Source organism: Pseudophryne corroboree, chromosome 2 (genome assembly GCF_028390025.1).
Source record: "Pseudophryne corroboree isolate aPseCor3 chromosome 2, aPseCor3.hap2, whole genome shotgun sequence".
Classification (NCBI taxonomy): Eukaryota; Metazoa; Chordata; class Amphibia; order Anura; family Myobatrachidae; genus Pseudophryne; species Pseudophryne corroboree.
The window spans coordinates 1,045,537,631-1,045,560,031 of NC_086445.1; the positions used below are offsets into that span (position 1 = coordinate 1,045,537,631).

At 48.3% G+C, this 22,401-nt stretch overlaps 2 protein-coding genes across 3 annotated transcripts in view; one reads left to right on the forward strand and one right to left on the reverse strand.

Annotated features, from left to right (window-relative positions):
- Positions 1-1,385, reverse strand: part of CFAP91 (cilia and flagella associated protein 91) — a 170,898-nt gene extending 169,513 nt beyond the window's left edge. Inside the window, exon 1 of the mRNA XM_063956861.1 lies at positions 1,253-1,385. Coding sequence (XP_063812931.1) covers positions 1,253-1,370 — 118 coding nt within the window. The 5' untranslated portion in view covers positions 1,371-1,385. The remainder of the gene's footprint in view (positions 1-1,252) is intronic.
- Positions 1,386-1,392: 7 nt separating this feature from the next.
- The window catches only part of LOC135050388 (cytochrome c oxidase copper chaperone), a 69,868-nt gene continuing 48,859 nt past the window's right edge, over positions 1,393-22,401 (forward strand). The window contains exons 1-3 of one of the 2 annotated variants that reach the window (XM_063956863.1): positions 1,393-1,487; positions 3,968-4,108; positions 6,603-6,759. In XM_063956863.1, coding sequence (XP_063812933.1) covers positions 3,997-4,108; positions 6,603-6,759 — 269 coding nt within the window. In that variant the 5' untranslated portion in view covers positions 1,393-1,487; positions 3,968-3,996. Of the gene's footprint in view, positions 1,488-1,516; positions 1,538-3,967; positions 4,109-6,602; positions 6,760-22,401 lie in introns of those variants that run through there. The other variant, XM_063956862.1, reaches the window with a different exon arrangement.

The window sequence follows — 22,401 nt, forward strand, 5'->3', positions numbered from 1 at the left end:
CCGGGGTCAGGGCAGGAGGTGGGCACAGGTTCCGGGGTCAGGGCAGGAGGTGGGCACAAGCTACGGTCCGAAGTCAAAGCAGAAGGTGGGCACAGGCTCCGGGGTCAGGTCAGGAGGTGGGCACAGGCTCCAGGGTCAGGGCAGGAGGTGGGCACAGGCTCCGGGATCAGGGCAGGAGGTGGGCACAGGCTCTGGGGTCAGGGCAGGAGGTGGGCACAGGCTCTGGGGTCAGGGCAGGAGGTGGGCACAGGCTACGGTCCGGGGTCAGAGCACGAGGTGGCCACAACGTCCAGGCTCCGGGGTCAGGGCAGGAGGTGAGCACAGGCTCCGGGGTCAGGGCTGGAGGTGGGCACAGGCTCCGGGGTCAGGGAAGGAGGTGGGCACAGGCTCCGGGGTCAGGGCAGGAGGTGAGCACAGGCTCCGGGGTCAGGGCTGGAGGTGGGCACAGGCTCCGGGGTCAGGGAAGGAGGTGGGCACAGGCTCCGGGGTCAGGACAGGAGGTGGGCACAGGCTCCGGGGTCAGGGCTGGAGGTGGGCACAGGCTCCGGGGTCAGGGCAGGAGGTGGGCACAGGCTCCGGGGTCAGGGCTGGAGGTGAGCACAGGCTCCGGGGTCAGCGCAGGATGTGGGCACAGGCTCCGGCGTCTGGGCAGGAGGTGGGCACAGGCTCCGGGGTCTGGGCAGGAGGTGGGCACAGACTCCGGGGTCAGGGCAGGAGGTGGGCACAGGCTCCGGGATCAGGGCAGGAGGTGTGCACAGGCTCCGGGGTCAGGGCAGGAGGTGGGCACAGGCTCCGGGATCAGGGCAGGAGGTGTGCACAGGCTCCGGGGTCAGGGCAGGAGGTGGGCACAGACTCCGGGGTCAGGGCAGGAGGTGGGCACAGGCTCCGGGATCAGGGCAGGAGGTGGGCACAGGCTCCGGGGTCAGCGCAGGATGTGGGCACAGGCTCCGTCGTCTGGGCAGGAGGTGGGCACAGGCTCCGGGGTCTGGGCAGGAGGTGGGCACAGACTCCGGGGTCAGGGCAGGAGGTGAGCACAGGCTCCGGGGTCAGGGCAGGAGGTGGGCACAGACTCCGGGGTCAGGGCAGGAGGTGGGCACAGGCTCCGGGATCAGGGCAGGAGGTGTGCACAGGCTCCGGGGTCAGGGCAGGAGGTGGGCACAGACTCCGGGGTCAGGGCAGGAGGTGGGCACAGGCTCCGGGATCAGGGCAGGAGGTGGGCACAGGCTCCGGGGGTGTCGGGTGAGGCGGGTACCGTAGAGGAAGTCGTAGCTGCGGCCGGCTCGGTAGTGTCCCCCGGGGCCCGCTCGCTGGGTCAGAGTCCGGCTCATGCTGGCAGAGTGATGAGTCGCTATGGAGACCGGCCGCGGCATACCGGTTACCACGGACACGGCATCACGTGACGGAAGTTTACCGCAGAGACTACATTTCCCGGCATCCCCCGCTCCGCGCCTGCGCACTGCCCGCCCGGTCCCTGCTGCTGCTGAGAGGTGAGAGCGGTGTCACAGTGATGGAGGCCACAGGGAGGACATAGGACTATGTGTGTGTAGCCTGTCTGTAGTATGTGTCATCACATGTCTGTAGTGTGTCATGTCATCACATGTCTGTAGCATGGTGTGTTTGGGGTATTATCACTGTGGCATGTGTGTGTGTTACATGTATGTTGCATGTGTGGAGGTTTGCATGCATGTTCCTGTAACACTGTGAGGGGGACACCGCCTGAGAGAGCCCTGTTACCACACACGGTATATAGAGACTGCCATTCGTGTCCCTCCATATGGCACCCAGTGTGTGTATACCTGGTGGTAACCTCCGCGTGTCCCCTCTTCATCCTCAGATTACCCCTGAGACGCCTCGGGGTGTTACTGCCTGATCTCCTGCGTTTCCCTGTGTGTGTGTGTGTGTGTGTGTATATATATATATATATATATTGGGAACACTTAAACAATACAATGTAACTCCAAGTAAATCACACTTCTGTGAAATCAAACTGTCCACTTGGGAAGCAACACTGATTGACAATCAATTTCACATGCTGTTGTGCAAATGGAATAGACAACAGGTGGCAATTAGCAAGACACCCCCAATAAAGGAGTTGTTCTGCAGGTGGTGACCACAGACCACTTCCCAGCTCCTATGCTTTCTGGCTGATGTTTTGGTCACTTTTGAAAGCTGGCGGTGCTTTCAAACAAATCATCTATAATTGATTTTCTGGAGTGGCACTAGAGATGAGTTCATGAGGGTTGTGGAGGATCACAATAATTCTGATTCCCCAGTAAAATTTACTTGCACCATGAGCCAAACCAGTGTCAATTTCCTTGATGTATCCATTGGTAAACAGGGTGGAAAAATTTCCACCACAGTGTATGTAAAAGACACTGACCGGAATTCAATGCTACATTTCAGTAGCTGCCACCCTAGGTCATTAAAAATGGGACTACCCTACTCCCAAATGATACGCATCTACAGAATTCACTCTAACCCTGAGATAGCTATGTCTCAGATTGATCTACTTATTGATAAATTCACAGCACGATGGTACAAACGTAAACAACTAGTAGATACAAAAAATAAAATCCTCTTGTTAAATAGAGAAGATCTTCTTAAAAAGAAAGAGACCGTAACTAAATCTAATAAGTTGACATGGGTTAATAAATGTAATGTAGGATCATCTATCACTAACCAGGTCTCTAGAAAATTATGGCCCATAGTCAAGAGTGATCGTGAAGTGGGGATCCCTGATCACTCTCTTATGCATTGTTATTCTCGTGGCAATAACCTTAGGCAGTGGTTCCCAAACTGTGTGCCGTGGCTCCCTGGGGTGCCTCGGGACACTTGCAGGGGTGCCCTGGGTTGGTGGTCCAGGACCAATTCAAATTATTTATGGTCAATATAAAAGGCAAAACTAGTGCTGGTGGCCGTCAGTCATAAAATATGGGGACAAACAGAAGCAAATCTTGTCCCTCACCACACAACTGACCCTAAGGATGACCTATAAACACAGTCTACTTAATTTAATATTTCTTTCTAAATTTCTCAATAAGAAATTATTGGCCTAGGGGTGCCGTGAAAAAAATTCTGATACTCTAGGGCGCCGTGATTCAAAAAAGTTTGGGAACCACTGACCTTAGGGATATTCTTGTTAAAACAGATCTACCTGGTTTAGTTCCAACCACTGTAAAAACATTCTTACCCCAGGCCAAATATGGCTGTTTCAAATGCTCCTGCACTACATGTGGATTCTTGTTATCAGGTGATTCGTTTTTTCACCCACATTCCGGTAAAAAATACTTTTAGACACCGTTTGACATGTGAGAGTACCTATGTAATATATCAATTGATTTGTCCCTGTGGACTATCATACATAGGCAAGACAATAAGAAAATTCAAGGAACGCATGACCTTTCATCGGTCGGCAATTAGGGCGGCATTGGCAGGCGGTACAAAAGATCAACCAGTGGCGAGGCATTTTGTTGAGGCTAAGCATAGCCTGACTAGTCTGAAATACCGCATGATTGATCATGTCCCTCCTCTACGCAGAGGGGGTGACCGTGGTAAATTACTCCTTAGGAGAGAATCCTTTTGGATTAACAAACTAGATGTAATAGCACCAAGGGGTCTAACTGAGATGCTCCCGCTGTCTTGCTTTATCTGATTAATTAAAATCTATCCCATTATTGATGCACTTGTAATACAAGATCGTTATAAATGATTTATCATGTAAATGTAGCTTTGATCCATTCTTGATATTCAGTACATGAAGGGGTTAACACGAATGATCATATAATTTGACCTGTCAAATATAGGATAAATATATATATTATATTTGTCTCATGAATAAAATAGAGGTTAATATAATCATTTCAGCCTTTATGATGAATCCATTCAGGAGCTTTGTATAAATCTGTGCCTTTGGATTAAGTGATCGATGTCTCGGTCTGTTTATGTATATTTCTATGCTTTATTTCAGTGTATTGTCACAGTGGTGTATGTATTGCCATGACAACAAACGCACGGACGTGCGATGACGTCATGGGCGGGCGCCCGACCCCGGAAGCTGCATCCGGCGCCGGTGAGCGGGACCCACACGTGTATGGTGGCGGGTATATAGGTAAGTCACCTGTGTTTGTTTTTTATCTGTACCCTGACGAAAAACCAGTAAAGGTTTGAAACGTTGATATTCATCCAATGTCTCTGTGATTGTGTCCTGTGTGCCGCTGGTGAGGAATATATATATATATATATATATATATATATATATACTGTAGAAGGCGGCGGCACTCAAGCAGGCTCACAACTTGTATTGAAAAAGAGCGGTTAGTTTTATTCCGACATGTTTCGGGGAACTCCCCGTCCTCAGGGCTTAACAAGCAAAACTAAACCATCAGTGGTTTAGTTTTGCTTGTTAAGCCCTGAGGACGGGGAGTTCCCCGAAACATGTCGGAATAAAACTTACCGCTCTTTTTCAATACAAGTTGTGAGCCTGCTTGAGTGCCGCCGCCTTCTACAGTATTTATTGAGGATCAGCCTTGGTCCTCTAGGAAGGCACCGCAGCAAGAGCTTTGTGGGTGGGTGAGTGAGTGCCGGGACAGCAGCATCCCATATATATATTATATATATATATATATATATATATATATATATATATATATATATATATTGTGCCGCAGCCTGTATTATAGGCTCAGTGCCTCCTGTTGTCTGTGTATAAGGTGGGTGCATTCATACGTGCATTAGTGGCGTGTACACATAGACAATCCCGCACTGCATGTGTGTACCATGCCACGTCCATGCTTGGAGCAGACTGTATGTGAGACATATGTCCCCTTGTAATTTAACATGTCACACATTCACGTGTTCATCGAGAACAACGGAGTGCACGTGTGAGTTGACCACATCCCTTAGCGGTACGACTGATTTAGTCATACACGTGTCCGTGCCGTACGCCGTTTAGGATGCGAGTCTCTACGTGACCCATAGACCTCATGTAACGTTCCATGATGATGATGATGACTACTGCCACATCGTTGCTATTTACAGATACACGGTCGAGTCACGTTATTATGACCACCTCCTACATGTGACGTCGGCAGCGCATAGCCCATGAAGTACGTCATGTGGTGCGCTGGCTTGGTGGGTATATAAGGTGTGTGATAGGCCGTCTGCACACATATCACACGTTGCTGGCTTGGTGGGTATATAAGGGGTGCGATAGGCCGTCTGCACACATATCACTCGTTGCTGGCTTGGTGGGTATATAAGGTGTGTGATAGGCCGTCTGCACATATATCACTCGTTGCTGGCTTGGTGGGTATATAAGGTGTGTGATAGGCCGTCTGCACACATATCACTCGTTGCTGGCTTGGTGGGTATATAAGGGGTGTGATAGGCCGTCTGCACACATATCACACGTTGCTGGCTTGGTGGGTATATAAGGTGTGTGATAGGCCGTCTGCACACATATCACTCGTTGCTGGCTTGGTGGGTATATAAGGGGTGTGATAGGCCGTCTGCACACATATCACACGTTGCTGGCTTGGTGGGTATATAAGGTGTGTGATAGGCCGTCTGCACACATATCACTCGTTGCTGGCTTGGTGGGTATATAAGGGGTGTGATAGGCCGTCTGCACACATATCACACGTTGCTGGCTTGGTGGGTATATAAGGTGTGTGATAGGTCGTCTGCACACATATCACTCGTTGCCGGCTTGGTGGGTATATAAGGTGTGTGATAGGCCGTCTGCACATATATCACTCGTTGCTGGCTTGGTGGGTATATAAGGGGTGTGATAGGCCGTCTGCACACATATCACTCGTTGCTGGCTTGGTGGGTATATAAGGGGTGTGATAGGCCGTCTGCACACATATCACACGTTGCTGGCTTGGTGGGTATATGAGGTGTGTGATAGGCCGTCTGCACACATATCACTCGTTGCTGGCTTGGTGGGTATAAAAGGGGTGTGATAGGCCGTCTGCACACATATCACTCGTTGCTGTCATGGGTAAAAGGGGTGATTTATCCTAGTTGCAGAAAGGGGTAATTATCGGCTTTCGGGCCAAGGGTGGCGGTATTTCTGACACAGCGCAGTGTGTGACCTGTCCGCGTGCTGCTGCGGTGAAGGTGTATCGTGACTGGACAAATGGCACCATTGCCAATAACCGACATGGAAACTGCGCAGCACCGCGTGCCATTGATGTGAGAGGTGAACGTCGGTTACGAAGTTGCGCGAGGGGCGACCGACACACTACAGAGGAGCAGCTCACCGTCACAATGACCCTGGGGGCCACCAGACGTGTGTCTAATACGACAGTACACCCCATCTAGCCGCTGTCCGTGCTGCACACGGCGGTTACTCTGGCCATTAGCTAGCGGTGTAATAATGTGACTCCACCGTGTATATACACTAGTTTTAAAGTTGTACGTGTATTAAAATCTATGTAACTCACATTGCCCACATATAACCGCGATTTTGCAGCCATATAGATGTGCGTATGTTCGGCCTCCATTTTGTAGCCAGCCCTGAGGCCCTGGGCATTTAGGATGCGGGAACTATAGTAACATTGTGCATTTCTATATGAAGGGTCTGTGTGTCCTGCAGGTAGTCCGTGTCCTGTGTGCGGGGAAGCCGTACGGTCCCACTATGTCCTCTTTGACGGCTGCCAGTTGCGAGTCGGCGCCTGTGAGCTCACAGAACCATGAGAAGAAGCCGTTACGGCCGTGCTGCGCGTGTCCAGAGACGAAGAAAGCTCGGGATGCCTGGTGAGTCCGTGTACTGACCGCTGTAGCTCTGGGACCCTGGACTGCCGCGGTGACCTGTGTGCCTATGGACAGTCCTGCAGAGCGTCTCACAGCTTAGAGTGTGTCCAGCTTCGTTCTAATGGCCTCATCCATGTTTGTAAACAAACACAAACCCAGCTTTTATTTAGTACGGGGGTCTGCACCGGTCTTGCGATATCACTCGCTGACGCTTGTCAGCTGCAGCACGATTGACATAGTTTTGAAGGGGGGGGTGTCGCCCCAGTTTTGAAGGTGTGATGTGTCCAGCGTTGAACGTAGACTTCCTGGACCCGGTGTCCAGGTCCAACTGTCGGCTTTCAGCTGCCAGCCTTTAGGCTTCATCGTACGCAGGCTGGCCAGTGCCTAAAACCATTGCGGATTGTGACCGATGGTGATCCGAAACTGCGACCTCAGACGCTGATGCAAATAGGAGGTGTCTATCTCTTTAATGACACGGAATTGGACGCGGCTGTGAATTCCTTTCAATCATGAATCAGGGCCTGGGTTAATGTAGGGTGGTCCTGTGTGCTCTGCTTGTGTGCAAGTGTTCTGATTGCTGTACTTAGCTGCGTGTTGCAGGGTAGTGCTGGGAGGCTGCGTCTTCTGACCACAACGAAGAAAAACATTTACAGAAGGAAAAACACATTTACCAGATTCTGCATGTTGTTATTATATTCATATATATTGTTTCACTGTAAAGTTACCAACCTGAAATAATGAACGTTGTAGCGTAGTGTACTGGAGCCATGACAGATGGAGCCTGCCATATGCACTAGCTACCACACCCTGGAGCCTGCCATATACAGTAGCTACCACACCCTGGAGCCTGCCATATGCACTAGCAACCACACCTGGAGCCTTGCCATATGCACTAGCTACCACACCCTGGAGCCTGCCATATGCACTAGCTACCACACCTGGAGCCCTGCCATATGCACTAGCTACCACACCTGGAGCCTGCCATATGCACTAGCTACCACACCCTGGAGCCTGCCATATGCACTAGCTACCACACCTGGAGCCTGCCATATGCACTAGCTACCACACCTGGAGCCTGCCATATGCACTAGCTACCAAACCTGGAGCCTGCCATATGCACTAGCTACCACACCTGGAGCCTGCCATATGCACTAGCTACCACACCTGGAGCCTGCCATATGCACTAGTTACCACACCCTGGAGCCTGCCATATGCACTAGCTACCACACCCTGGAGCCCTGCCATATGCACTAGCTACCACACCTGCAGCCTGCCATATGCACTAGCTACCACACCCTGGAGCCCTGCCATATGCACTAGTTACCGCACCTGCAGCCTGCCATATGCACTAGCTACCACACCTGCAGCTTGCCATATGCACTAGCTACCACACCTGCAGCCTGCCATATGCACTAGCTATCACACCTGGAGCCTGCCATATGCACTAGCTACCACACCTGGAGCCCTGCCATATGCACTAGCTACCACACCTGGAGCCCTGCCATATGCACTAGCTACCACACCTGCAGCCTGTCATATGCACTAGCTACCACACCTGGAGCCTGCCATATGCACTAGCTACCAAACCTGGAGCCTTCCATATACACTAGCTACCACACCTGGAGCCTGCCATATGCACTAGCTACCACACCTGGAGCCTGCCATATGCACTAGTTACCACACCTGCAGCCTGCCATATGCACTAGCTACCACACCCTGGAGCCTGCCATATGCACTAGCTACCACACCTGGAGCCTGCCATATGCACTAGCTACCACACCTAGAGCCTGCCATATGCACTAGCTACCGCACCCTGGAGCCTGCCATATGCACTAGCTACCACACCTGCAGCCTGCCATATGCACTAGCTACCACACCTGGAGCCTGCCATATGCACTAGCTACCACACCTGGAGCCTGCCATATGCACTAGTTACCACACCTGCAGCCTGCCATATGCACTAGCTACCACACCCTGGAGCCTGCCATATGCACTAGCTACCACACCCTGGAGCCTGCCATATACACTAGCTACCACACCTGGAGCCTGCCATATGCACTAGCTACCACACCTGGAGCCTGCCATATGCACTAGCTACCGCACCTACAGCCTGCCATATGCACTAGCTACCGCACCTGGAGCCTGCCATATGCACTAGCTACCGCACCTGGAGCCTGCCATATGCACTAGCTACCGCACCTACAGCCTGCCATATGCACTAGCTACCGCACCTGGAGCCTGCCATATGCACTAGCTACCGCACCTGGAGCCTGCCATATGCACTAGCTACCACACCTTGGAGCCTGCCATATGCACTAGCTACCACACCTGGAGCCTGCCATATGCACTAGCTACCACACCTGCAGCCTGCCATATGCACTAGTTACCACACCTGGAGCCTGTCATATGCACTAGCTACCACACCTGGAGCCTGCCATATGCACTAGCTACCACACCTGGAGCCCTGCCATATGCACTAGCTACCACACCTGGAGCCCTGCCATATGCACTAGCTACCACACCTGGAGCCTGCCATATGCACTAGCTACCACACCTGGAGCCTGCCATATGCACTAGCTACCACACCTGCAGCCTGCCATATGCACTAGTTACCACACCTGGAGCCTGCCATATGCACTAGCTACCACACCTGGAGCCTGCCATATGCACTAGCTACCACACCTGGAGCCCTGCCATATGCACTAGTTACCACACCTGGAGCCTGTCATATGCACTAGCTACCACACCTGGAGCCTGCCATATGCACTAGCTACCACACCTGGAGCCTGCCATATGCACTAGCTACCACACCTGGAGCCTGCCATATGCACTAGCTACCACACCTGGAGCCTGCCATATGCACTAGCTACCACACCTGGAGCCCTGCCATATGCACTAGTTACCACACCTGGAGCCCTGCCATATGCACTAGCTACCACACCTGGAGCCTGCCATATGCACTAGCTACCACACCTGGAGCCTGCCATACACACCGGCCATCAGATGGGAAGCCCTGCTATACACACCGCCATCAGATGGGAAGCCCTGCCGTACACACCACCATCAGATGGGAATCTCTGCTATACACACCGCCATCAGATGGGAAGCTCTGCTATACACACCGCCATCAGATGGGAAGCCCTGCCATACAAACCGCCATCAGATGGGAAGCCCTGCCATACACACCGCCATCAGATGGGAAGCCCTGCCATACACACCACCATCAGATGGGAAGCCCTGCTATACACACCGCCATCAGTTGGGAAGCCCTGCTATACACACCGCCATCAGATGGGAAGCCCTGCCATACACACCGCCATCAGATGGGAAGCCCTGCTGTACACACCGAGGCGATCTCCCAGCGATGCTATAATATGTTCCAAATCCGTGTGTATTCCTGTTCCTCAAACAGAGAACATAATATATGACATGTCCATTAGTAGATATCAAATATTTCCACAGATGACTTTCCAAGGTCACTATCATTCAGTGACTGACCTGTACTAAATGAGATGCATTCCCATAAAGGTTTCTTTCACACTTCATATACCAACAGCCTTCTAGCACACGATCTATTAGTACCAGGCTTACCTTTATGGCATGCCCTATATACACTGAGAGGTATCTTTTTCCAGTCCTGGTTGACGTCTGGACTTCCGTCACCTCCACAGAAATGGCTCCAAATGACAGCAAGTGGTGAAAAAAGTATTTTTATTCCAAAAAAGAATTCTCCCACAACAATGCAGGATTAAAAGAATTAAAAACAACAAATAATAAAATACAAGAGGCACCCAATATTAGGAATAGCAGGGCCACTTCCAATGATACCAGGGGATGGACTGGGCAAAATGTTCCCAAATATGGGAGATTCAAAAAAGGGGGAGAAAAACAGATTACCCACAAAGTGTTGCCAACCACCATGGAAGAATATGGCCCTGGAGTCCTCCTTAAAATACCCTGAGGAAGGATTTTATCCGAAACGCGTTGGTATTTTAAGGAGGACTCCAGGGCCATATTCTTCCATGGTGGTTGGCAACACTTTGTGGGTAATCTGTTTTTCTCCCCCTTTTTTGAATCTCCCATATTTGGGAACATTTTGCCCAGTCCATCCCCTGGTATCATTGGAAGTGGCCCTGCTATTCCTAATATTGGGTGCCTCTTGTATTTTATTATTTGTTGTTTTTAATTCTTTTAATCCTGCATTGTTGTGGGAGAATTCTTTTTTGGAATAAAAATACTTTTTTCACCACTTGCTGTCATTTGGAGCCATTTCTGTGGAGGTGACGGAAGTCCAGACGTCAACCAGGACTGGAAAAAGATACCTCTCAGTGTATATAGGGCATGCCATAAAGGTAAGCCTGGTACTAATAGATCGTGTGCTAGAAGGCTGTTGGTATATGAAGTGTGAAAGAAACCTTTATGGGAATGCATCTCATTTAGTACAGGTCAGTCACTGAATGATAGTGACCTTGGAAAGTCATCTGTGGAAATATTTGATATCTACTAATGGACATGTCATATATTATGTTCTCTGTTTGAGGAACAGGAATACACACGGATTTGGAACATATTATAGCATCGCTGGGAGATCACCTCTGTGTTTCTATTGTGTCTGTAAGAGGAGTGGTGCTCCTTTTTGGTGATCTGCCGAGTTGAAGCTAGGGCGCAAGTTACTTTTTACACATTTTTTAATTCTGCTGTACACACCGCCATCAGATGGGAAGCCCTGCTATACACACCGCCATCAGATGGGAAGCCCTGCCGTACACACCGGCCATCAGATGGGAAGCCCTGCCATACACACCGCCATCAGATGGGAAGCCCTGCCATACACACCGCCATCAGATGGGAAGCCCTGCCATACACACCGCCATCAGATGGGAAGCCCTGCCATACACACCGCCATCAGATGGGAAGCCCTGCCATACACACCGCCATCAGATGGGAAGCCCTGCTATACACACCGCCATCAGATGGGAAGCCCTGCCATACACACCACCATCAGATGGGAAGCCCTGCCATACACACCACCATCAGATGGGAAGCCCTGCCATACACACCGCCATCAGATGGGAAGCCCTGCTGTACACACCGCCATCAGATGGGAAGCCCTGCCATACACACCGCCATCAGATGGGAAGCCCTGCTATACACACCGCCATCAGATGGGAAGCCCTGCCATACACACCGCCATCAGATGGGAAGCCCTGCTATACACACCGCCATCAGATGGGAAGCCCTGCCGTACACACCACCATCAGATGGGAAGCCCTGCCATACACACCGCCATCAGATGGGAAGCCCTGCTATACACACCGCCATCAGATGGGAAGCCCTGCCGTACACACCACCATCAGATGGGAAGCCCTGCTGTACACACCGCCATCAGATGGGAAGCCCTACTATACACACCGCCATCAGATGGGAAGCCCTGCCATACACACAAGCCATCAGATTTATTTATTTTTCTCTAACGTCCTAGTGGATGCTGGGGACTCTGTAAGGACCATGGGGAATAGACGGGCTCCGCAGGAGACTGGGCACTCTAAGAAAGTGTCAAAGTCAGAAAAATGTCTCAATGCACGTTGCCATATTTGCACCGCACACTGGTCCGCGCTGCGCGTGCATGCGCTCTCCCGTGGATTCGCATACCCGCAATAACGTGCACTCGCAGGCGCGGTATGCGTATTTACGGTAGAGTTTATGTAGTCGTAGCGTGCGACTCATTCGTTACAAATGTTCACAATTAATGTAGTTTATAGATCATGGTCCCTTTGATAGATTCTGAAAGTTTGGTTAAAATACAATGTCCCAGAGCTGAGGAATCCCTCTTTATATCGTACGAAGGGTCTAACAGGAATCATACAGCAGTGTTTGGTACCCATCGGAAGAGTATTTAATTAGCAATATTCCGGTGTTGGTTTGGAGCGTATTAATCGCTCGTGCGAATAGTTATGGACATAAGTTTATGTCCATTTCTATTAATTACACATACTCAGGTATGCGGCGGGAAACCCAGTTTCCCACCCACCTGAGCTGTTGGAAATCGTCACAGCCCACCTGTATGAATCACCCTATGACCTTTTGTTATGATACAGGGCCGAATTCCTTCGGCCAATGGACAATGGGATTGTAGGACCAGGAGATTGCATTGTGTGTGGGGCATAAATAGGCAGGCCGACCACATCCAGCACTCACTCTCTCATCAACGGTTATCTGCTGATAGCCGGGAGCTGGATATCGAGGCGCAGGCGATCATACCCTTTGTGCGTAAGTTTCTCTCCGTTATCATTGTCTTTCTGTGAGCCAATATCTCTCTCTCTCTCTCTCTCTCTCTCTCTCTCTCTCTCTCTCTCTCTCTGATCTGTTCTCTCATATCTCCCCTAGACTAGGCTAGTATTGTATTGTATTAGATAGTATTGTATTGTATTGCATTTAGGTCAGTGTAGTATTGTCTTTTTGTATTTATTGTTTAGTTCTGTGGTTAGGAAGTCTCTGTTATATTGTAGTGTATCAATTGTACTGTTTTCCCCTTTTACAAGTATATTAGATATAATACAGTTAATAGGCCTTGGAACCTAAACCAGCATCTGTGTATTTCCTATAGTGTTAAGTGTTCACTTGAGCGTCGGTGACGCTCAAGCAGCTTTGTAGTTAGTCAGGTTACACAAGGTTGCACTTACACCCTGTACTCACATTAAGGTATTCAGTGTATTTCATTGGTATAAGGTTTTATCATAAAGGTATAGTGTTGTGAGCGTCTGCATCGCTGGTGACCTCCTCGTGGTCTCGAGCGTAAGCTACGCCATAGCGAATCATTACCCTAGACATAACCAATAACGTGTCCTGTGATCGCTGGGCCGTGAGCGAACGTGACGCTTGAGCGTCTCGCCTACGGCTGAGCGATCGTTACGCAACTAGCGTACCATTACGGTACTTCTTAAGTAAACAGCGTACAGTGTTCTTAGCTTCATAAAGGGTTGTTATAAGGCAAAGGAATTTAGCATTGTCAATTGCGGGCTCGTCCTATACTTCTCACATCTGCACTAGGTAGATCAGCAGACATTATCCCTCCAGCAAAGGGTGGGAGGTTGTCTCACAGTGCTGACGGGATAAGCGTCTGCTTCGCTTAGATAAAGGGTGCTGAAGGAACCCGGTAACCGGAAGTAAGAACAAAACGCTTGTGTCTTTTTAAAACTGTTTATTTTTCTTTTGTCTTGCGTACGCATACATACCTGCATTTCTTTTCACTTGTGTATTTCATTTTTCGTATATCACTATTCCTGTTTGCCAAATTTTATAGTTGATAGAAAGTGCTAAAAAGAGATTTGCTGTTATTTAATAGTAGAGGTGATAGTTAAAGTATAGAACAAACACACGGTTTGTCTGAGATACAAGGCAGTCAGTGTGGATTGCGGTAGATGATCAGGGATCATTTACATTGATAAAAATATATTGTGTTACGGTGGATCCTTTGCATTGCGTACACGTGTCGCTAACAAAGACTAGCGTACGCAATCCAAAAGGCAGACGCACGCAGCGTTCATTACGCAACGTAGCGTCCGGTTACGCTCACGTAGCTCAAGTCACGAAAAAGTTGAATTAGCGCAAGGCGATAAGTAACGCACAGCGGTAAATAACGCGAAGCGGTAAATAACGCAAATCTATTTTTGGAAAATCGGAAATTTAGTTTAACAGATCCTGCTCCTAATTGGTAACACTTTTGGCCTAAAGACAATTTCTGCGCAGAAATAGATATAGAAACAAAAGTGTACATGTGTTGAGTGAGTGTGTTTTGTATACAAAAGTTTATATAACTTTAAGGTGGAACCAAAAGGAAAGCCGGGTACTCGTCAAGGGACATACGTGTAAGTGACATATACGGTGGCTAGGGAGGCATCCCTGGTTAAATAATATTTGAGCATTAGAGTATAGCGGACCATAAGGTAACGAGACCAGGAGGTCATAAGGTAACAAGACCAGGAGGTCATAAGGTAACAAGACCAGGAGGTCGTAAGGTAAAAGGTCCGCTATAAAAGTCCAGTGGCACAACGCCTGGGGTGTTGGTGCAGAACCCATATAGGCCATACAAGCTCTGGCTGAAGGAATCGCAGCCGGAAACATAGATTCCATTGATCTTTCAGTACATGACAAGTAGTGCTCGTATACTGAACGATTGGACCGCACGTTATTGTGTGCAGTAGTTAGTAATCTGACCTAATACCATTAGAGTAAAGTGGTCACAAACGCTATCTGTACATTCTGACGTGATTTGTGTAATTTTTTATTTTTGGAAGGGAAGTTCGCTGGTCACTCAGGAACTATCTAACAACCCCAACTTTACTGGAAAGAGTAAGTGTCCTGCGGGTAACCCTCATATGTTCCAGTAAACTAAAGGTTCACAGGGGCCCTAGGTTGGGTCCAGCAGCTCTGGCTACAGTGATTGCAGCACAGGCCAACGTGGGCGAGAAGTAAGTGGGGTACTTGATAAACCACCACCGCCGGCCTGCCCAAGGACATCTTGGTTTGTTTGTAAGGGTTCGCTGAAAGCCTTGATATTCAAGGAGGAATAAGCAACGCCTGCAGATTATGGGGGCCATTTGTTCAGGTAGGGGGCGATCAACCCTGGTTCAGGTTGATTCTGTGAACCGACCAGTTGGGTCGGCACGATATGTAATGTGTGAAAAATATGGAATTCACACCGAATCTTTATGTGATGAATGGGAGAGAATGACTGTACAAGACAGGGACAAGTTCCCAAGAATAGGTAGCTTTAGTCCAGAAGTGTTACAAAATTTAAGGAGGAGGATATGTCTCGTAAAATCAACAAAGAGACGAATTCAACATCATGATTGTTTACAGTTATGGCACCAGGAAGGTGAGATACAGAGAGGTTTGGCTCTGGCGGCAGGATCTGGGGCAGTCAGGAAGTTGATTGCCACAGCTCCTCCTCCACCATACATTGCAGGAGAGAAGTTGATTGCGGAGAGAAACGCACTGGGTTGTAAAACACAAACTCTTAGTAACCCTGTAAATGTTAATGATGTTAACCAAATAACTCATGCAAGTATTAACCCGTGCAAGATGTACCCTGTTTTGAACCTTCCTCAGGAGTGTGATCAAGAAGACGATTCAGCAACAATTTCAGCTCTCTCTCTTGCAGCCACCATAGCAGAGACCACAGTAGGCACAGCGACACCCACGAGATTAGTGAAAGCCCCTAGCGGAGGGATAGGTGAGGTCGTGTCAACGGGTAAGTACGGCACCATGCACTACACTGAAACAATTGTACCACAACAAGCTGTAGAATCTACACAGGAAGAGGCTGTTAGAATTGCTCCTGTAAGGGTAATAGCAGTTCCCAATGGAAAAACAGATGTGTCTGGAGCCACTCCCATAAGGAACATTGCCATGTACACTCCATTTTCCAGAATGGAATTAAGAACAATAGTGTCCGAATTTCCTGACCCCAGGAAGGATTTAGTTGCTAGCCAAAAATACATCAGGGATCTAGGTAACACTGTAGAACCCAACAACAAGGATTGGCAGATACTGCTAAGAGCTTGTTTACCTTCCAATGTTGATGCAACTCAGTTTTTAGCTGATTGTGCATTGGATAAAGATGTACCGCTTACAGACGTGTACAACAAGGATAATGTAAAAAGGATAAATTTACAGCTAAAGGAGTATTTCCCAGCCGTTGTTAAATGGAATAAAATATTTTCCATTAAGCAAAAGGAGTCCGAAACGGCAACAGAATATTTTCACCGGGCACTATTAGAAATGGCAAAGTACACTGGTATAGAAGACATTAAGACCAACCCAAACCATCGAGAAGTAGCAGTATCCGTACTGATGGATGGTTTAAAGGAAACATTAAAGACTAGGGTTCAGACCACGCAACCGTGCTGGCGAGGTCTGTCAGTGTCCGGCTTGAGAGAGGCTGCTATTGATCACGACAGAAACATCACTAGGCACAGGGAATCGCAAAGTGATAAGTTGATGTCCGTAAGTATACAGGCGCTGACCACAAGGCAGCCTGCGTATGTACCACCGAATCCTGTGGGTAAGGCAAGTGTAATAACATGTTTTTCTTGTAACAGACCGGGACACTTTGCACGAGAATGTAGAACAAAGAATGTACAAAGATCTTTTCAACCCCCTAGACAACAACACAACACACGACATTGGGAGCAGGGTCCACAGAGGCGGAGTTTTGAGCCACATACAGGGGAAACAAAAAGATATCCCCCAAACAGAGATTGGCATGCCTCTGGTAGTTCCCAGCTAACTCCCTCACAAGTAGTTGCTGCCAGCGGGATTCTGGGAGGTCAGCATACCCAATAGGGGTGTGGCCATACCTGTAATCTGCAGCCAGTTAAGTTGATTGCTAGTCTTGGAAACGAACCAGAAATTGCAATCAATGTAGCTGGTAAAACTTTAAACTTTCTTGTAGACACAGGGGCGGCCAAGTCAGTGATAAATTCGACAGTGGGCATGAGAACCACTGGTAGGACAATTCCAGCCATGGGAGTAACAGGAGTAGTCCAGCACTACCCTGTTAGCAAACCAGCCGAGATTACAATAGGGCCTTTGCATACCAAGCATTCCTTTTTGCTGGCTGCATCTGCACCAACTAATCTCCTGGGAAGAGACTTACTATGTAAAATGGGTTGCGTCATTTATTGTACTCCTGAAGGTGTATTCTTGGACATCCCTGAGAATCACGCTCAGGAAGTACGAGACATGTTAGACTCCCCATCAAAATTAATGTCACATTCCATTATGACAAATAGGAATCCATCCCAAGTAGAAGAGATGATATCTCAGATACCAGAGTCACTTTGGACAAAAGATGGACAGGACACTGGATTAATGGCAAACGTAGCTCCAGTAGTTGTGCAAGTAAAAGATGGTAGGATAGCTCCAAAAATCCCACAGTATCCTCTGAAGCCAGAGGTGGAGCTAGGAGTTTTTCCCGTAATAGAGCGCTTGCTACAACAGGGCATTCTAGTAAGAACGTCCAGCACCGCAAATAGTCCCATCTTCCCTGTTAAAAAGAGTGGGGGGAGGGGTTACAGGCTAGTGCAGGATCTAAGGGGGATTAACAAAATAGTTGAGAGTCAGTTCCCCGTAGTGCCTAATCCAGCTGTCATCCTAATGCAAATTCCTCCCATTGCCAAATTTTTCACTGTTATTGACCTCTGCTCCGCTTTCTTTTCGGTACCTCTGCACCCTGACAGCCAATATTTGTTTGCATTCACATACAGAGGAGTCCAATACACGTGGACTCGGTTACCCCAAGGTTTCATAGATAGTCCAAGTATATTTTCTCAGGCTTTGCATGATTGTTTACAGTCTTTCCAACCAGACAGTGGATCAGTATTGATACAGTATGTGGACGATTTATTACTGTGTTCAGATTCACTGGAAGCATCTCTGAAGGATACGAAACAGCTCCTGTTTCATCTTTCAGACACAGGTCACAAGGTTTCCAAAGACAAGTTACAATTATGCCAAACTAAGGTAAAATATTTGGGACACTGTCTAACACAAGGACTGAGACACCTGACCGCTGATAGAATCCAAGCCATTAGAGACATGACACTGCCACAAACCCAGCAACAGATCAGGACGTTTTTAGGAATGTGTGGGTATTGCCGTAATTGGATCCCAGGGTTTTCCATATTGGCGCTACCTTTGCAGGAAATGGTCTCTTCAAACAAACCTGATCGGATTTCGCATACAGACGAATCTGAAACAGCATTTGAGAGACTCAAACAGTGCCTAACGCAGGCACCAGCACTAGGTATGCCAGACTATGGGAAACCCTTTGAACTATACGGAACAGAAAGTGCTGGGTGCGCAGCAGGTGTACTAACACAAAAACACGGTGATGCCAGCAGGCCAATTGCATACTACAGCGCCCAGCTAGATACGGTAGCGCGATCCCTCCCCACATGCTTGCGTAGCGTTGCGGCAATAGCATTGCTAGTGACAAAAAGCGAAGATGTCGTGCTAGGCCACAACCTCACAATCCATACACCGCATGCGGTATCTGCCTTATTGAATTCTGCCCAAACCAGACACGTCTCATCTGCAAGGTTTACAAGATGGGAATTGGCATTAATGGCCCCCGTAAACATCACCATAAGGAGATGCAGCGCATTAAATCCTGCAACATTTCTCCCAGGCGTGCCTGGTCAGACACAAAGGGTGGAAGGTGAGAGTGATGGGGAAGGAGGATTTAATGCAAAGGAAGATACACATGATTGTATGGAATATTTGACCCAAAATTTTACCGCAAGGCCTGACATCAGTGACAATCCACTGGAAGATGCAGAACTCACGTTCTACACGGACGGTAGTTGTCACAGACAGTCAGACTTGGGAGACTTGTGTACTGGATACGCAGTCGTAGATGACCAAGACACCATAGAAGCGGAACCGCTAGGCCCACCTCACTCAGCCCAGGTTGCTGAACTGGTCGCCCTAACCAGAGCATGTGAATTGGCTAAGGGTAAGTCAGCCAATATCTACACCGATTCCAGATACGCGTTCGGGGTAGTCCATGATTTCGGAGCGCTATGGCGGCTCAGAAATTTCATGACGGCGGCTGGTACACCGATAGCGCATGCAGCTCATATAAAAAGGCTTCTAACAGCAATACAGGAACCCGACAGAGTGGCTGTTATCAAATGTAAAGCACATACATATAGCCAAGACCCAGTATCCCTTGGTAACAGCCGAGCAGACGAAGCCGCAAAGCTTGCAGCTGCTACCCCCACACGGACAAACACCACACAGTTGATGGTATTTAATACCATCAACACACAGAAGTTGTGTGAGATGCAGAATTTGTGTTCCACACAGGAAAGAGCAGTCTGGAAGGCAAAGGGATATGGCCAGGAGTCCTCAGGGCTCTGGACGGATGGACATGGTAAACCAGTGGCCCCCAGGACATACCTTCCATGTCTGGCTGAAGCAGCTCACGGGCTGACTCATCTAGGCAAGGAGGGGATGTGCAAATTGGTAAGAGCATACTGGTGCGCCCCAGGATTCTCCTCTCATGCGAGTAAAAGAGCAATGTCATGCCTTACCTGTCTGAGAAAGAATATTGGAAAAGCAATACCTACAGAACCATCCCATATCCCACCTGCCGGCGGCCCTTTCCAGGTAATACAAATTGACTTCATTCAATTACCCCCATGTCGAAATTTGAAATATGTACTTGTCTGTATAGATGTTTTCTCGAATTGGGTCGAGGCTTTTCCAGCAGCTACAAATACCGCTATGTTTACAGCTAAGAAAATTGTGCAGGAATTTGTATGTAGATATGGTATCCCTAGAATCATTGAAAGTGATAGGGGTACCCATTTTACAGGTGATGTCTTTCAAGGAATGTGTAAATTGATGGGTATTGATAGCAAGCTGCACACTCCGTACCGTCCACAGGCGAGTGCGAAGGTCGAAAGAGTGAACAGCACTATTAAAAATAAATTGAGTAAAGTAATGGCAGAGACAGGATTGACGTGGCCAGAAGCTTTACCCATTGTTTTGTATAGCATCAGAACCACTCCCAGGTCCCCTCTTAATCTGTCTCCTTTTGAAATCTTGTTTGGTCGACAACCGCATGTCATGATTAACCCTCAGGATGATTTGAAATGTAACAATGAAGTAACTGTAAAGTACTTGATTAACATGAGTAAACAGTTGAGGAATCAAAATGATAATCTGAAGTTGGTGATTCCTGATTTACCAGATAGTAATTGTCATGACATTGAACCTGGGGATTATGTAATGATACGAAATTTTCTACGCTCAGGTTGTCTTATTGATAGATGGGAAGGACCATACCAGGTCTTATTGACTAGCACCACAGCATTGAAGGTTGCTGAGAGAGAGACTTGGGTCCATTCATCCCACTGCAAAAAGGTTGCTGATCCAGAGAAGTCCCGTGATAAGGAACAGACGGTAGAGGTTGTATCACTGGAGTGTCTGTTCCAGGAGGATTGAGGCGGCACCTGAGCCTTGAAGACCGAAAGCAGTTGTCGACTCCCTTCTCCCTTTTATTGTTTTTCTCCACTTCCCAGCCCCTCTCCCTTAAAATTTCTTTTTCCCCCTCCTCATTCTTCTCTATTTCCTCCTCAAAGATGGACTTGCCCCAAGAGACTGTGATCCGGATTTTGATGTTAACCATGATGTTGACCAGAGCAGTCTGTTCCGGCGAGAGTACCATAGAGGTCGAAAGAGGTTCTGGAATGGGTTCCGATTATGATGATGGAGGCGTAGTTTTCCAAGATCAACCAAACCAACAAGCAAAGGCGAGTATCAGAAAACGATCCGATAGAAGAAATTGTGATGGATTGTTAGCTGAAGAAAATTGTATCTGTAGGCTCTGTGATAATCTGGTTGAAGATGGATGCATAAAGAAATGCCAATCTAGTTTTAATATCCATATAGACCGACATCCATTGAGTGACTATCACTCCTTAGTGGGTAACGTGTTAAACCAAACAGATTGTTGGGTATGCTCTCAAGTACCTCAGGGTCACAGCAAATCAGGGCTAGTACCATTTCCTTTAACGTTAGGGGAGGTACTTGAGCTAAGTGGTGGGAGACCGGTGGACCGGAGGTTTAACATCTCCAGCCCTCCTAGTTTGAAGCTCCACCAATACCATGTGGATAGGTCCCTCTTATGTTTTAACATCTCCAATCCCAGAAAACCGGGAAATTGGGAAGTGTCATGGAGCAACCTTACCATGACCTTTTCACACAGAGCAGATAGAATGCCTACAGATACAGAGCTCGTACGCCACATAGCCAGTAGAGGAAAATCTTTCCGGTATCGATATACCTTAGGAAATAGGATTACTAGAGTTGGAGAGGTATCACCAGGATACTGTGCACATATCGTACAAAGCGATACGTGCATTAAGCAGTTGGAAGAATTAGGGTCAGGAGATTTCACCTGGAAGGTTTGTAACATGGTCATGTCCTTCTCCGTCCCTTATGTTCTCCCCGATGATGCATATTTCATATGCGGGAGAAAGGCGTACAAATGGCTTGCCCCAAACTCTGAAGGATTGTGTTATATTGGAAAAGTATTGCCTGAAGTGATGACTGTTACACATGACAAAATGAAAGACATACACCGTGGTGCCCAAGCTCCTTATACTCACACTCATTACGAGCACCGAGTTAAAAGACAACTGTCAGAAAGGTTAGAGCATCCGGCCTCTGATCTTATCCATGAATCCACCGGGATTCAGGTTCTGGTAGCGTTAGATTTCACTCGTACCGCTCGAGGAGTGATGAATTATAGATACATTTCCGCACTCGCCAATTTGTTAGATAATATCACTGAAATGTATGATGACACGTTTAGATACACTGGAAGAGAACTTCAAGCTTACAAAACAGAACTAGTTCAGCATAGGATGGTTCTTAATTATCTTACAGCAGTAACAGGCGGATATTGTGTTACATTGGCAACACAGTACGGCATAAAGTGTTGCACGTATATCACAAATAGCACCGAGGATCCGGTAGAGGTCATAGACCAAAAGATGGACGATATTCTCCAATTGAAGTGGGAATTTCGTCGAAAACACAATCTCACCCTTGCTGCTGTAGGTAGTGAGC